This window comes from Sardina pilchardus, chromosome 1 (genome assembly GCF_963854185.1).
Source record: "Sardina pilchardus chromosome 1, fSarPil1.1, whole genome shotgun sequence".
NCBI lineage: Eukaryota > Metazoa > Chordata > Actinopteri > Clupeiformes > Clupeidae > Sardina > Sardina pilchardus.
In genome coordinates, this window is record NC_084994.1 from 8,993,580 (window position 1) to 9,010,368 (window position 16,789).

The following is a 16,789-nucleotide window of genomic DNA, read 5'->3' on the forward strand; positions in this document are numbered from 1 at the left end:
ACATAAGTAGTCTGTTGAGTTTCATAAGTAACTACTTTTGAATGATCAATTCTTCAACTTCTAATTGTCCAACAGTTGCAATATTGCTAAGTTATGGCATGCTGAAAATATAGGATAATTTGGAGTAACTTTCACACACATTATCTTCACACCAAACCACACCAGAGTGTTTCTTTTAAGGGGCTAGAAGTTCATTGGTGATAAAGACTAAAAGGGCCCCTTAGCAAACTGTCAAGTACTTTGGAGGACCAACTATCTGTATTTCTCTGTCAGGTGAGCATCATGGCAGAGAACATTCTGGACCTGCTCTTCAGAACTCTGGATGAGTTGGAGGAGGCAGATCTGAAGCGGTTCAAGATGCTCCTGTCTGAGAAGACCTTGGAGGAGTTTGAGCCCATCCCCAAAGGAAGGCTGGAGAAATGTGACGTCACAGATGTTGCCTCTAAGATGAAGGAGGCCTATGGGGGGGACGGGTCAGTGAAAATGACCCTGACCATCCTGAGGAAGATGAACCTCAACAATCTTGCAGACAAACTAGAAGAGAGGTACAGTAGATATGCACAACGCACACACACACACACACACACACACACACACACACACACACACACACACACACACACACAATACATTGATATTTCTCCAGTGCTTGTTTGAATATTCTGTTGTATGTATTTTGATGAATAATTGTAAGGCATTTATATTGAATTTGCATTGGCTTCTAGGGATGCTGCAGAATCAGGAGAGAAAGATGGTGAGACTTTAACACATTCTATGCCTATGTACCCCATGTTTGAGTACTTCACACTTAAAGTATTTGTGCACTTGAATGATTTACACTTGAATGACGGAAGATGGTTATATGATTTGATTTTTTTTTTTTTTTTTTTTTTAATGAACACACAGCCAGGCTGGTGGAATTTGTTTTCGGTACAGATCTTGATACAGATTCCAACATTGGGCTACATACAGACACATTCATACTTGATACAACATAGATACATACAGTAAATACATAAGGGTCATCCTAATCCTTAAGTCCTCATCGTTCGTTTGGAGTTCCGAAAAGTTTTTTGCTGTGGGAATGAAACTGTTTTTGAAGCGACTTGAAATTCAAGTCTCTAATGCTTGTGTTCAAAGTAATCTCTGGCTCTGCTCGAACCTACTTGAATGCCCTTACACAGTTATACTGTATGCTACCACACGACCATTGTGCTCCTCAGGCGAACAACGTCTAGCTCTGCCACCAGCATGCTCAGGCCAATCCAAACTACTGTATATTTTCATCTGTTGTTCCTCATTGGTGGAACGCATAACCAATTTCTGCTAGATTAATAGGGACATCCCTCTCTATCTTCAAAAAACTCCTGAAGACCCAGCTCTTCAGAGACCATCTCCTCTCATAGCACTACTTACAACTAGTCTCCCTGATCCTTGACTTACCACCTGTGCCTACTGAGGTGTCCACGACCATGGCAACCTTGACAGGGAGACAATAGCTCTCATTGATACAGTTATTCTTACTGCACTCTACCGTAAAAAATCCTAGATTTGTCGCTAGAATTGCTTTAAAATGGTTAAAATATTTACCATGTTGTCACTTTGGTCAAAAAGTGTCAGCCAAGTGTAATGTAATGTTATGTAATAAATAATGACACACTAATGCAATATGTACAGAATAGTTATTGTGCACTATAAAATACAGTTTGAAAGTAAGTGCATACAGTAAATGTGTAAGTCATACAAAAAACATACATGTAAATTATTCTAGCTGAGTACAGTGGAGTGATTTCTTTTTATGCCTCTTTTTCGGTAGATGTAATTGTACAGAAAATCAAAGAAAAACACAAAAAGTGGATGATGAAGAAGTTTGACAGGATATATGAGTGTATTGAAGATGGGAAGAACAAATCACTCCTGAATGAGACCTACGTAGAGCTCTACATCACAGAGGGCGAGAATGAAGGCGTCAACACTCAACATGAGGTTCGCAGGATTGAAACACAATCAAAATGTCCAAGGCCAAACAAAGACAAAATCAACTCTAATGACATCTTTGAGTGTTCATCGGAATCTGAAAAAATCCGAACTGTGATGACCACAGGCATTGCTGGTATAGGAAAATCTATATGTGTGCAGAAGTTCATTCTGGACTGGGCAGACGGAACGGCCCATCAGGATATTGATTTCATATTTGCACTTCCATTCCGACAGTTAAACTTTAAACAGAAACCGGGTGATTCATACTCTCTTCGCAAACTCCTCATTGAATTGCATCACCTAAATGAAAAGGACATAAATATACGTATGCTTGAGAAGCTGAAGATCATAATCATCTTTGATGGTCTTGATGAGCGCAAAATCCCCCTTACTGTAGAAGAAAGCGAAGACAGATTTGATCCCCTGAAGAGTGCATCAGTGGATGTGTTGATAACTCACCTCATCAAAGGCAATCTTCTGTCTAATGCGCTTATTTGGATAACCTCCCGGCCAGCAGCTGTCAAACAGATCCCTCGTAAATACATAGACAGGTGGACAGAAGTACAAGGATTCAATGACCAACAGAAGGATGAATACTTCAAGAAGAAGATTGAGGATCCAGAAAAAGCAGACATAGCCATCGCTCACATTAAAAGGTCAAAGAGCCTCTACATCATGTGCCACATCCCTGTCTTCTGTTGGATCTTAGTCAATGTGTTTCTGAACATGATCCGTCAAACCAGCACAATCCACTTGCCTAACACACTGACTGAGGTCTATATCAGTTTTCTGCTCACTGAGACAATACGGAAGGGCCAGAGATATGGCAAGGGCTTTGAAAGAGATGATAAAAAATGCTTGGAGTTTAATAGAGCAGCTATTTTAAAATTATCTGAATTAGCATATGAAGAACTAGAGAAAGGTAACATCATATTTTATGAAGAGAGTTTGACAGCGTGCGGAATCACTGAAAATGACATTACATTGTACTCTGGTATGTGTTCTGAGTTCTTCAAGACTGAGAATTCTGGCAGCCGTAAAGTTTATTGCTTTATGCATCTGAGCATTCAGGAGTTCCTGGCTGCTTTATTTGTGTTTCACTCCTTTCTGAATAAGAACATACAAACCCTCAGACATTTTACCCCACAAATATCTGCCTTTAGAGCAATACCAAAAAAGCTGAGTAGGTTATTTAAGAGGGGTCCTTCACACCTTTCGATGACTGATTTGTTAAGAAGTGCAATAGATAAATCCATGCAGAGAGAAGATGGACATCTGGACCTTTTCCTTCGCTTCCTCTTGGGCATATCACTGGAGTCCAACCAGGAACGCCTACAAGGCCTTCTGACACACACAGAGAGCAGCTCAGACAGCCTAAAGGAAACAGCCAAGTATATCAGAAAAATTCTGAGTGAGGACACAAAAGTCCCAGAAAGATGCATGAATCTGTTACTCTGTTTGTTGGAGATGAAGGACAACTCCCTTCAACAGGAGATTCAGCAGTACATAGACTCTGGAGAAGAGCTCTCACCTACCCAATGTTCAAGACTAGCCTACATACTTCTAGTGTCGGAGGAAACACTGGATGAGTTTGACCTGACAAAGTACAAGACAACAAGTCAGGGTCTTAAGAGACTGCTTGTGGTCCTGAGGGTTTGTAGGAAAGCACGGTGAGTATAGCTGCTCTGCTGTGCGTTTGAACTACAGAACAACACAATAGTAACAACACTGCCATTGTATTAAGGCCTAAACACACCAACCCGATAATCGGCCGTCGGGCAGTCGGGGGCGGTCGGGGACTCGAGTCTACTTGGTGTGTCCCGTGCCATCGCCAGTTGGGGCTAATTTTGGCCAGTTTTGGCCGACTTGACATGTAGAGTTGGCCAGTGGGTGTCGGCCTCAATTACCAATCTGATTGGTTGAGTCCTAACCCTTCGAAACAGGTAGCAGAGGACTTTTTTTAAACTAACCATTAGCCCTTTATTCAGCTACAGTATGTAAGTTTCGAACCCATTTTGATAAACCTTCCTAACCTCTTTTTGCTAGAACTATGTTTCTGAACGTGTGTTATTTCAGGTAATTTCCCATTCACTTTTTGTTTACTGTGCAAATATTAGCTAGCAAGCTAGCTAGGTTAACGGGCGAAAAGTTATTTAATCTGTGGTTATGGGTAATGTATCACACTTCACGCACGGGCAGAATGTACAATCGGCGTCGGCGTGTTCAGTGGCACTTTTTTGACCGACCAGGGGAGACGAGAGCCTGACTGAGAGTCCGACTGCTTTTCTGCCGACGGTCGGCCGGTCGGGTTGGTGTGTTTAGGCCTTTAGAGGATATAGTGGTGATATAATAACTGGTTAAATTAATTTAGCAATGATTAATCTGACATATGTGTTTTGTTGCTGCAGATTGGTTGGTTGTGATCTCCAAGAGGATTCCTGTGAGGCCATAGCATCTGTTCTTCAGTCAGAAAACTCCCAGTTGAAAGAGCTGGACCTGAGCTCTAGTCCCCTGAGGGATTCTGAAGTGAGGTTGCTGTCAGTTGGGCTGGAGCATACTAACTGCAAGCTGGAAACAATGAGGTTAGTGATGTGGTTACAATATGATGAGGTCTACAAAATAGTACTTAATACTGGTGTTATATTGGTGGGTAGAGTGGTAATGTAATATCTTATTACCATGACTTACCTTTCATCTGTCTGATTTGTGAGTCACTCACTGCATGTAGTTGTGAAATAACCCCAAGATACCACAGTGGGCATTTGATATTCAAATATTCAAATATTTTTGTTCAAAATACCTATATTTACAATTGAAACAATATTAAAAGGTTCTTACCAACTGGAAATGTGACAAACATGCTTGGACTAAGACCCATGGCTTTCTTGCCCCCATGTACGGAGGATGGTAGGAGAGACAAGAGACACTGAAGAACAACTGTTGGAGTGTTACAGAAAAAGTTGTTATCTTTGGGATTGTTTAGAGGGTATGCCAGGTATAAAGGTTTCATTCAGGTATAAGCCTTTCCAGTCATTTAATTACAAATCTAAATGGCAGGAGTCACTGAATGGTACAGTGACAGTGTGTGGAAGTGTGGTTTATGACAACACAAATGAAAAGCGCAGGCTACATAGTATGACTTCACTGAAAATAACCCCACTCTAATTACAATGATGGTGTAGTACTATGGGGCTGTTTACTTTCCCAGATGCACTGAACATTTTCAAAGGGCCTGAACATGTTCAAAGGAAATCTGTCAATCCAAGACACTATAATTGGGTCATGATTGGATCATTCATCAATGAACATCCAGATCGAAACAAAATGCTTTACTGAACACAAAATCAAGCTTCACCCATTGTCATCTCAGGTGTTTACACACAGTGTTGGGGAGTAACGCATTACATGTAATTGAGTTACGTAATTTAATTACAAAATAAATGTAACAGTAATATATTACAGTTACTGTAGGGAAAAAAATCAATTACAGGTACTTTTGAAATTTTTCAAAATTACAATTTGATTTACATCTCAATATTGTCAACAAAACTTTGCAAGTAATATTGTATGTAAAAAGAACTGTTTCCCTCCACAGCCATAGTTTGATACGGGACCTTCTGATAGGCTCTATCACGTCTACAGCGCCATCAGCATAGGCCTACATGCCTGCCTGTAAATGTGTTATGATTATCATTATATTATCCTCACAAAAAATGTGATGCTAATTCAAGTATTGAATGCCCTTGCTGCCTTGTGCGCTTGTACAGAACTGCTCGGCAGCCTGTAGACCAAGGCTGAAATCTTCGCATGGATTTGGGGACTATGTATAAATATCATTCAAAAATCGTAAAAGTAATTAAAAAGTAATCAAATGTAAGTAGTTACGTTACTCAGAAAAAGTAATTCAAATAGTTACACTACTATTAAATTTTAAACAGAGTAACTTGTAACTGTAACACATTACATTTCTAAAGTAACCTTCCCAACTCTGTTTACACACCTAGCTCATTAGGCATTTTTGAAGAAAGTTGTTACACCACATTTTTAGAAAGATCAATGTCTCTTGAATGAGGATCCACCAACCAAGGATCCAACATTGAATAAGGTTCCCAGTTGTTTGTAGTTATCGCAATAATTGGTGCATTATTATACGTGTAGGTGTTGATTTATCGGGGCACCTTGTATCCCATGTAACCATTTCTGCAATATTTTGTATTTTTTCATGTTCTTCTGCAGACTTGCTGAATGCAAACTCTCAGAGAAGTCCTGTGAAATTCTGGCTACTGTTCTACATTCACCAAACTCCCTGATAGAACTGGACCTGAGTCACAATGACCTGGGAGATTCTGGAGTTCAGCTTCTCTCTAAGGGACTGTCTAGTCCTAACTGCAAACTGCAGACATTAAGGTTGGTGTTAGTCAGACATGTCTTTGTAAATGATCATTATTATGACTAGCGTAGCATATTATGGTTTGGTTGGTGTCTTATAAGGCCTGTCTACACCAAGTCCAATTTTTCAAAAAATACTCACAGGACAAAATATTCACACGAAATGAAACACATTTATTCTTATTAGTCTCGTTTGATGCAAAATTTCACATTTGAAAAGGAGCTCCTGACCAATCAAATAAGGATTTCACAGAGTTCCATTGATGTCACAACGATAAGTAGACAAAGCTGACTGGGTGATCTTGCTGCCCATGATGACTAGTCTCGTTATAGACTGTGGTAAAATTAGTTTAATATTCAACATTCTTTTAACATTCAAAATTCAAAATGACCGAAAATGGCTGTGGAGCATACCAATGAAATTCCCTCATGTCGTAGACTCCAAATGTATGCTTCTTGCATGTTCCATGTGCCCCTGTCCTGTAGATTTTATGATACATTGTTTTATGACACAAATAAGGCTACTAATCTATTATGCTCCTTGGCCAATTCACATAATCACCCATAACCTTTATCAATTATAGCAAACTCTTTGTTTAACCATTAGAACTAACAACAATTTAAACAAACTCTCTCTCTTCTCTGTCTCTCTCTGTCTCTCTCTCTCACTCACTCTATCTCTCTTTCACACTCTCACACTCAGGCTCAGTAAGTGTGGCATCTTAGATGAAGGTTATGTTTGTCTGGCTCTGGCTCTGATGTTAAACCCCTCCTGTGTGAAAGAACTGGATGTGAGCAACAATCATCCTGGAGAATCAGCACAGAAACTGTTATCTGCTACACTAGAGGATCCTCACCACAAAGTTGAAGCACTTCAGTATGTACTCTAGAGATAGAGAACCAGAAACATCAAGTTAAAGTCTCTATTGATTGATTGATTGATTGATTGATTGATTGGTCGATTTATCGATCAATTGATTGATTGACTGATTCTTACATTCACGCAAGTGGATAGAGGATACCTGAAATTGCATTCAGTAGCCTAACCCCTACTGTATCATCTATACACGGAACAGGTCATTTGATTGCCAGACTTAAACAAAAAAGAAGAACAACTCTACTTTTGAATAAACTAATGCATAACTACTGTTAGAACACTTAATGATAAAGTAACTATGTGATCTGTTACTGTTTCTAGAGAAGGACTAGTCCTCACTACAGGTAACACATGAATCATGAATCAGTCAATAATCAGCCAATCTAAATGCAGCATCAACTAGCCTACACTGGTGTCATTGTATGTGCATTTAACTAAATGTAGTCAATTTGATGTAAAGTAACCTTGCGTAATATGTTGAGTTCTTCTGTCATAATTCTGTCAACTGTTGTTGCAGATTTGCTGACTGTAAACTCACAGATAAATCTTGTGAGATTGTTACTTCAGTTCTACAATCACCAAACTCACTGCTACAGCTGGACTTGAGTCACAATGATCTGGGAGATTCTGGAGTTCAGCTTCTCTCTAAAGGACTGTCCAGTTTTAACTGCAAAATACACACATTGAGGTGGGTATACATTTTCTCATCATCTTAGATTTCTTGATAGGGAGATGAATCCTGACAATATAACAACTGGTCAGCACTGAACATGCTTAAGCATATTGCATGTGTGTAGTCCCATTCTTGAGCTGATTGTGAGTTTCAAAATCTGTTTCTGGATTAAAGCAACACTGAAGAGTTTTGTGTACCTTAAAATAATGTTTCCAAAATCATTTCAGCGGTTCAACTCGTAACAGGGTGAACGACACTTCTGCTTTCACTTCGCTGCCCCTCTATCTGCTATAAACGCACTATGTAACTTTACCAGATTTTGAATCCAAAATGGGTGGGTGACTTATATGATTCATCTTGCGCATCTTGCGGTGTTGCGAGAGACACATTAAAACTTGTCTGAACGCACAAATGTAGCCCCTATGCGTCAAAACCATCAGTGGAAGCAGCAGACGCAACACGAATAGAACGCTCACGCCCTGTATAGCCTCCCTGTCTGTGTGAGCACAGACAGATGCGTCTGAGATGTCAGGTGGAATATGACTGGTGAGGAGAGATGTCGAGGGATGTCACAAGTGGGCTAGTTGAAACTTTCACTTTCTGTTAGAAAAAAATGCTGAGATTAGTGTAGCATCGTACTGTAGCATAGGCTGTTTTATTCTTTCTAATGTTATTAAAGTTAGCAATACCAGACAAATATGTAGACATAACAAGTTAATTTGATGTAGAATAGGCTACACACAATTTGAGCTATCTAAATGGGTAAAAGGTGAAGCAAATAGGCAGACTTTATCATTATAGCAAAGGCTAATGTGTGTTGAATTTAATGGTCCTAAACGGGGCTGGGCCATTTTGTCGAGTTCAGAGCATAGACCTAAAAGAAATGGACAAACAGACTCCGTTGTTCTCAATGGGAGGGGGCTGAAACAAAAATCCGTTTACTTTCCATCAGGCGCGTAGGAACCGGGGGGGTCGGGACACCCGCAATGTTGGACCCCCTCCCGAAAAAAAACGCTGCAAAGTACAGACGTTGTTGATTTCTTAGGCTCAATTATATCCTCCTGAGTTATGGCCCCATAACTATAGCTATCAGTGCGCATCGGAGGTCTTTCACATTTTAAGAATGTTTCCCGAAACGAAGCCCGTCTCAATAATGCAGTATGGAGCACTTCCTTGAGTGCCTAAAGCTGCTGAAGGCTATCTCGCAGTCCATATCTTTAATATACTGCCTTCTTTCTGCCTTCTTTTCGAAAAAGTTAAGAGGATAGCCTACTGTGGGTGAATACAGTAGTCTACGATAGCCTAAATAAGTTTTGGTCTTTGGTCTTACAGACGGCTGTCGATTTTTTAATGTAGTCACTTGCAAAATCGGACGTGCAAATAGCCTATCTGGTTACCTGGATTTAATATAGCAAGTCCATACACTTTGTTCATCCTATATTATATGCTTTTAAAATGAAATATGTAACAATTTGCCTCTTATTATAATCAAGAGTAGGCCTACACACTGTCACGACGCACATACTGTAGGTTACAGGCGGATATGAGCAACCACATTGAAGGCCTCGGTTGACTTAAGATAAACGGGCAGAATGATTACAAACTACGTCAAACATACAATAATCTAACAAATGAAAAAACACAAATGAATTATGAATAGGCCTACACACTGTATTGTGTCACAAATTAAGCAATGAGTTCGTGGCCACCTAGCGTGCAACTTACGCGTTGAGGTGAAGGCCCGACAATAGGCTATACTAATTAACACAAAGCTTCGTAAAGCACAAACAACCCCCCCCCCCCCAAAGTTCAGTGTCCATAAGTCCAAACAATAAGCATAAGAATCCGACAGTCCAAAACGACAACGAGATCTCCCAGACACGAAAAACAATGTTTATCTCACAGTTTGTTGAGTAGTCGTTCCAACACTGATGTGCAACGCAATCTCAGCTTTCGCATTCGTTAGCTGTATTCCAATGAGAAAAATCCACAAGGAAGGGGTCACGGCAATGCAGCATACAGTAATCTCCTAACCACGTAACTTTGTTGAGTTGTCTGCATACAGGTAACAATAGCCACAGCTCCCCGCGCCTCCATTTACTGTAAACTTAGGGCAAACCCATTCATTCGTGCCCGAAACGCGCGTCCATCTGTCAGCTGACATAAGATTTACTTAGATGGCATATGAAAAGTCAAGAAGAAGAAACATATTTTCATTTAAGCAACGTTTATGCAACCATGTAGAAAGGTGATTTTTGCAACTTTTACAAACATGCTGCGGGGAAGCATTGGGGGAGTCAGTTTATCCTACAGACATAGCTGTGTGTGTTTTCAGGGAAGAAATATGTTCTGAATATGTGCAGATGTTCAGTTCCAAAAATAGGTGATCAAAGACAAAGACTGAAATACATATTTTCAAAGCGGCATCTTACAGAGGACCATTAAAACTTCAACAATAGGTTTTTATTTCTTGTGTGACTTATAATTCGCCCCCCTTTATTTATTAATATTTTAAAAATTTGGCGCCTACTACGCGCGCGCGACACACCATATTCTTGTCCCCCCCAATGCTAACTATGTTCCTACGCGCCTGCTTTCCATCGTACTGCGCAGACTCGTACTCATTTCGTGACGTTAGCCATCCTGTACATTGCTGTAACTCGTCTGGTAGATGGGATTTTCCCGACAACTGTCAATCCGTTATTAACATTCGTTTTTAATATTATTATTATGTTTGCTTGCCTCTAGGTAATGCTTTACCCTATCAAACAGTAGGCTACCGTAGGCAACACGCTTTTTCACTGATCTTACGAATGACTTTCCGTCATGGTTTTCGTGCAGGCTGGACTGAGCTTCTTATCCAAACATTACAGGGAATCTCCTGTCGAACATTAGCTCCTCCAACCGACATGCTAATATACTTCTTTACGGGAAACCAACGTTATATACGGGGAAGACGTGAATTAGTTTTGCCTTCGATACCCTATAATACACAGAAGCTACTGTATAAGGGCGACAAACGGCACATGTTAGGCCTACATGAAGTTATGGGATCGCAAAAAAATCTGAAATCTATGGTCGTCCATGGTAGTTAGCAGAGCGTTGATCACCAGCTCATTTTGTGTTTCTACTTCCGGGAATATGCCTGCCCCCTTGGTTCAGAGACATGATAGTTGATTGACATGATAATGCTGTCTTTAAGAAACATCGTAACTCAAATCACACTTTAGTTGCTCATAGACCTTACGTGTATCGTAATAGGGGGCGCATTTCCCTCTTTGCGCACTCTTCTCACCTTTTTCCCCCCTGACCTGTTTTCATGCCTGCAGATATCACAATGGCCTGATTATGTTTTAGAGCATATGAGCAGTTCTGTAGTTTATTGACATTTTTTAATAGTGTATTATTAATTATTAATTAGTTATTTAGTAGTAGTTATTACACACACACACACACACACACAAATATATATATATACTGTATATATATATATATGTGATCTACGCGGTCATATGACGAAAGGTCTTGACTCTAGGGTGCTCGACTACGCCACCTGGGGACTCTCACACCAAGATATATATATATATATATATATATATATATATATATATATACCGTATATATTGTAATATTGCTGTTAATAATAACAATGCCTATTCATAAAGTCCACTGTTCAACAGGTCACAACATTATGTTTCAATAGATATCTCCTCCATACTTCACATCATTGTCATCATATTAAATCCCCTCTCTCCCACCTCTCTCTCTCTCTCTCCCACCTCTCTCTCTCTCTCTCTCTCTCTCTCTCTCTCTCTCTCTCTCTCTCTCTGTCTCTCCCAGGCTCTCTGATTGTCTCATATCAGAGAAGGGTTTTGGTTTCCTGGCTTCAGCTCTGACTTCAAACCCCTCCCATCTAAAAGAGCTGGATCTGAGCTACAATCATCCTGGAGAATCAGGACTGAAGCCGTTATCTGCTAGACTGAAGGATCCTGTCTGTAAACTGGAGATACTTAAGTATGTTATGAAAGAAACCCCAGTGTTGTGGAGGCCTTAGTTATTTCTTCATACCGAGTGAAGTGACCTATTTTCAAATTTAGTTCAAATTCGCAAGCATAGCTGAATGTTAAGGAACTTTTGCAAATAGTTTTTGTTTGTTTGTAACTGGTTCAGGGCTTCCGTAGTTCAGCATATTTGAAAGTATATTTGCCACAAACATTCATCACTGTTTGCCAAAATTGAACACCTCTCAGATTACAGGCTGTGAAATTAACAGAAAGACAGGTAGATGAGGAGAGGAACAGTAAGCTGTTTATTCCCAGGAGAAAAAAATACTATTTTCTGATTGTGTGATGGGGGGTCTATTCATCCTGTATATCAGGAGATTTATGAAGTAGATAAAATTTAATGAAGGTAAATATCCATTAGGCATATTTTCAGTAACCAAAGAAAGTAGTTCAGCAAGCATTCATTAATTCAGGGTTCTCAATTAGTGGTCCGTGACCCACAGGTGGGCTGTGAAGGCGTTGCTGGTGGTCCCTGATCATGCATTAAATGATTGAGTTTCGCTGCTGGAAAGTACATCCGTTATTCAGAGGTTGTCCTCAGGTTGGTCACTAAAGGCGCCGGTACAGTCCACGCACCCGACTTGTCGTGCGACAATGTGACGTCACGGGGAATGTTGTAACCATGTATACTTGCGCTTGGTCGCTACACTATTTGCAGTATTCTCCTGAGTAGAGGCACGGTTTCCATTGACCTTAATGGCAGTAGCAACTAGCTTCTTTGATGATATTTCAGACTTAGCTTGCACAACTGAAGGATTACCATCTAGTTTCTAAGGTGTGTGCAGCTAGCTAATGAGTTTGTCTAATCTCCCAAGTGGAAAGAGATTCTTTTTTTAGGTCTTAGCTGAGCTAGTCCTAGTAATTTCCCCTTAATTCCTCCTGTTGCAACTCTCACTGGTAACTTCGCTAACTTATCCAACGTCTAGTTCATGACTGTAAACAAATCAGTCATCCGAACGGCAACTCACGCTGCAGGCTAGCCAAGTTAACTTCTCAAACTGACTATTATTCAAACTTTATGACTACAGTCGTTTTAAAAATGAATGGGATTATTTAAGATGTGGATAGGCTATATGATAATGCCTGAATGTGGTTTATGCGGTTGAGGACTTTAGAAGGACACTGACTCTGTGAGCTTGGCTTCAATCTCTTAGTTCTCGTACAAGGTTGGCGCGCGCCGTTGACTACAAGTCTTCCGTGAACGACACGTTGGCGCAAGGCTCAAATCTGGCGCGCGACACAGGAAATTGCGTAATTTTGACGTCACATTGTCGCGCGACAGGTTGGGCGCGTCGAGTATACTTCTAGCATTACTCTAATCTAAGTACAGGACAGACAGTATTGAGGCTGTTACTGTAACTTGATTGTCTCCTGAGAACTAGATGGTCCTTGTGGTGTCACCTTGGGACAAGTGGATGCCTTTATATGTGACAGCTGGATAAAGAGTTACTTCATTACTTTATATCAAGGGAAACGTATATCAGACAATTGTGGAATAATACATCACCATAGACCCCGAAGCCATTTGTTTTGAGAATAACGGCTGGCTGATGAAGTTATTGGCTGGCTAGCCGGCTCAGCCAAAACCTAAATGGCTGCTGCAGCCGCCAATTTTTTTATGGCTGATAATGGCTTAAGTTGCCTCTTCATGTCTACAGATGTCTATGTTGTACTAGATCTCAATACACAATGTTATTACATCATTTTTAACAAAGCTCTGCACATTTCACTTGACTTCAATGTAGACTGAAGCATGCATTGTGAACTAGCGCAGCAATTTCCACGAGCGTCCAGCTGCTGGACGCCTCTCGCAATTTCTGGAGATGGTGAAATGCTGCAGTCGCAGTAATATCGCGTGCTGTAAATCTGTCCGCTCCAGAATACGTTTCATATCATCAATCTTTGGTTTTGATGTTTGTGCAACCGGGCCCTGAAGATTTTCAAGTCCGAGTAGAACTTCGTAGGAATTAGGAAAGTATATGAAAAGCGAGATCAAAATAAGGCTACCGGTGGCTTTCTTTCCCCCATTTCATCTCAGCGCGAGAAAGCAAAAACATTGCAGAACTTTTAATTGGCCGTCAACTCACTGAGTCCTGTGTATCGTAGCAACGAGCACAAGACTCATGTGGTGAATCCAGTGGGAAAACCTTGTGCATTTATTTTTCGTACCCTCTATGTGATATAATTGTTTTTAGATGCAACAGTCTAAGTCTAAGTTTGGCTCAGCCAAAGTTTATCAGATAGCGGCTCAATTTGGCTTACAAAATTATTGGCTGGCGGCGGCTGAAATTCTAAATGGCGCAAATGGCGGCGCGTGGCGGCGGCTTCGGGGTCTACATCACCATGCATTTCACAGGTGGCACAAACAGAAAAACAGCAGTCTTGAAATCTGTGAAATGGTACATGTGTGTGACATTTTGTTTTTCTTACAGAACTGACCATGCTTTAGAGCATGCCTTAGACAGAGCACGACCACGTTTGCTGAGATGTAAGTTTTTAATTTCATTCACATTCACATGTCTTAGCTTGCATATGTGTATGGGTGTCTAATAGCAATGTGAGTGTGTGTGTGTGTGTGTGTGTGTGTGTGTGTGTGTGTGTGTGTGTGTGTGTGTGCTTGTGTTGACATGGTGTGTTTGTGTGTGTGTGTTTGGGTTTGCCTGTGTTGGTAGTAGGCTGTGTGTGTGTGTGTGTGTGTGTGTGTGTGTGTGCTGGTATGTTGAGTAGCTGTATTTGTGTGTGTGTGTGTGTGTGTGTGCATGTGTGCGTGTATTCTCATGTGCGTTGGTGTGTGTGTGTGTGTGTGTGAGAGAGAGAGTGTGTATGTGTGTGTTGGCAGTGTGTGTGTGTGTGTGTGTGTGTGTGTGTGTGTGTGTGTGTGTGTGTGTGTGTGTGTGTGTGTGTGTGTGTGTGTGTGTGTTCTCATGTTCTCTCATCTTGTCTGCAGATGCCTGTGATCTCACACTGGACCCAAACACAGCACACAGAGAACTCTCTCTCTCTGAGGGGAACAGAAAGGTGACACATATGAGAGAAGAGCAGCCGTATCCTGAACACCCAGAGAGATTTGACTACGGGACTACTTGGTTAGTTTCTCCCCAGGTGTTGTGTAGAGAGGGTCTGAATGGACGCTGCTACTGGGAGGCTGAGTGGAGTTATGAAGGAGCTGAATATAAATATAATAATGGAGGAAGAGCTATATCTGTGGCCTATAAAAGCATCAAGAGGAAAGGGGGGGGTGGTGACGTCATAATGGGACGGAATGCCAAGTCCTGGAGTCTGGACTGCTCTCATAACAGATACTCTGTCTGCCACAATAATAAACGCACTGACATAGATGCTCCCTCCAAAAGAGTAGGAGTGTACCTGGACTGGCCGGCCGGCACTCTGTCCTTCTACAGGGTCTTTGCTGATACACTTGCCCATCTGCACACATTCCACTCCACATTCACTGAGCCCCTCTATCCAGGGTTTTGGGTTGGTAATAACTCCTCAGTGTCCCTGTGCCAGATCACATAGATAGATAGATAGATAGGTAGGTATACTTTAATAATCCCCAAGGGGAAATTACAGTGCTTCAGCAGCTATACAAACACGACATTCAACATATGCATACATAAATTAGATTATTCACATGTTATTCCTTTCACTCAGCTCAGGGGGGAGTCATTATAAAAAAGCTATTGCAGTGGGTAAAAAAGTGTTTCTGTGTCTGTCTTTCTTACAGCTTAGTTGGCGTAGCCTCTAACTGAAAACACTTTTTTGCTTGACCAGTAAGTTGTGTGGATGTGAGATATTGTCCAATATATTTTTATTACATGAGCTCCTCCTCCAGCAGGTACATCCACCTGTCACCATTTCTCTCTACCCTCAGCCTCTACTCCCCTCACTTCTCTTCTCTCTCTCTCTCTCATTCCCCTTCCTTTCTATCTACCTCTCTCTACTGCCTCTTTTTTCCTCTCTCCTCTTCTTCTCTCTTTCTGACCCTTCATTCTTTTCTCTGTCTCCTCTCCCCTACTCCTCCTCCTCCTGTTTTCTCCCTTTTCCCTCTTCTGCTTCTCTTTGTGTGTGTGTGTGTGTGTGTGTGTGTGTGTAACTGCCAATTCAAACATAAATTCATCAAGACAAGACACTGTGCAACATTCTGCAGTAACCACGTAACTGTCAGAGTCACACATTCCTGTTCATACACATGTGTAATGCTGAGATGCTATTGAGATATTGATATCTATATTCAATTTATAGACTCCTGTTTAGTGATACTGAATAAATGCTGATATTGCTTTCTTCATATTTTGCGTTTTCCCCAAAATTGATGTGTGAATTATAAGATTATTTTAGCAGCAACATCTTGTATTCTGTTCTCCCTAAAGTTGAGTTATTTGCTGAATTTCCTTGAAAATGATTTCTATATATTGACACAGAATTATAAAACATGCTTGTTTTTCTGACTTCAAATATGTACATAAAACATGTTTTAAAGTGTCTGAATAAAGATTCTGAAAGGACCTGTGATAAACGTATTGTCATTTTTGTTCCCTCTTTGTATTCTATGCCAAAACAGAATAGAGTATGTGATTTTTTTTCTCTTCAAACTTTCATTTTTTTTCTGTAGCTGCTACACTCACTGTACCAGATGAGTGCATTGCATTCCTGTAGCCTGCAGGTAGATTAATGAGGGCAGATGTGAGTTTGTCTTGAGAGACTCTTCAGGCATTCAGGTTTTTCAATGAAATGTTTTATTCAGGTTTATTTCAGGTTTAGATGGAAACTTCATTTACTGAACTGATCTGACCCAATCATATA

The 16,789-nt window shown here is 40.7% G+C and overlaps 2 protein-coding genes across 1 annotated transcript; both read left to right on the plus strand.

The window, feature by feature from the left end:
• The window catches only part of LOC134080071 (NACHT, LRR and PYD domains-containing protein 3-like), a 110,994-nt gene that overhangs the window by 46,574 nt on the left and 47,631 nt on the right, over positions 1-16,789 (plus strand).
• Positions 448-15,493, plus strand: LOC134093672 (NLR family CARD domain-containing protein 3-like; the record flags this gene model as incomplete). Its single annotated transcript, XM_062550082.1, has 7 exons — positions 448-545; positions 726-754; positions 1,817-3,650; positions 4,389-4,562; positions 7,764-7,934; positions 14,416-14,471; positions 14,931-15,493. Coding segments are annotated over exons 1-7 (2,925 nt in total), but the record flags the coding sequence as incomplete, so codon positions are not given.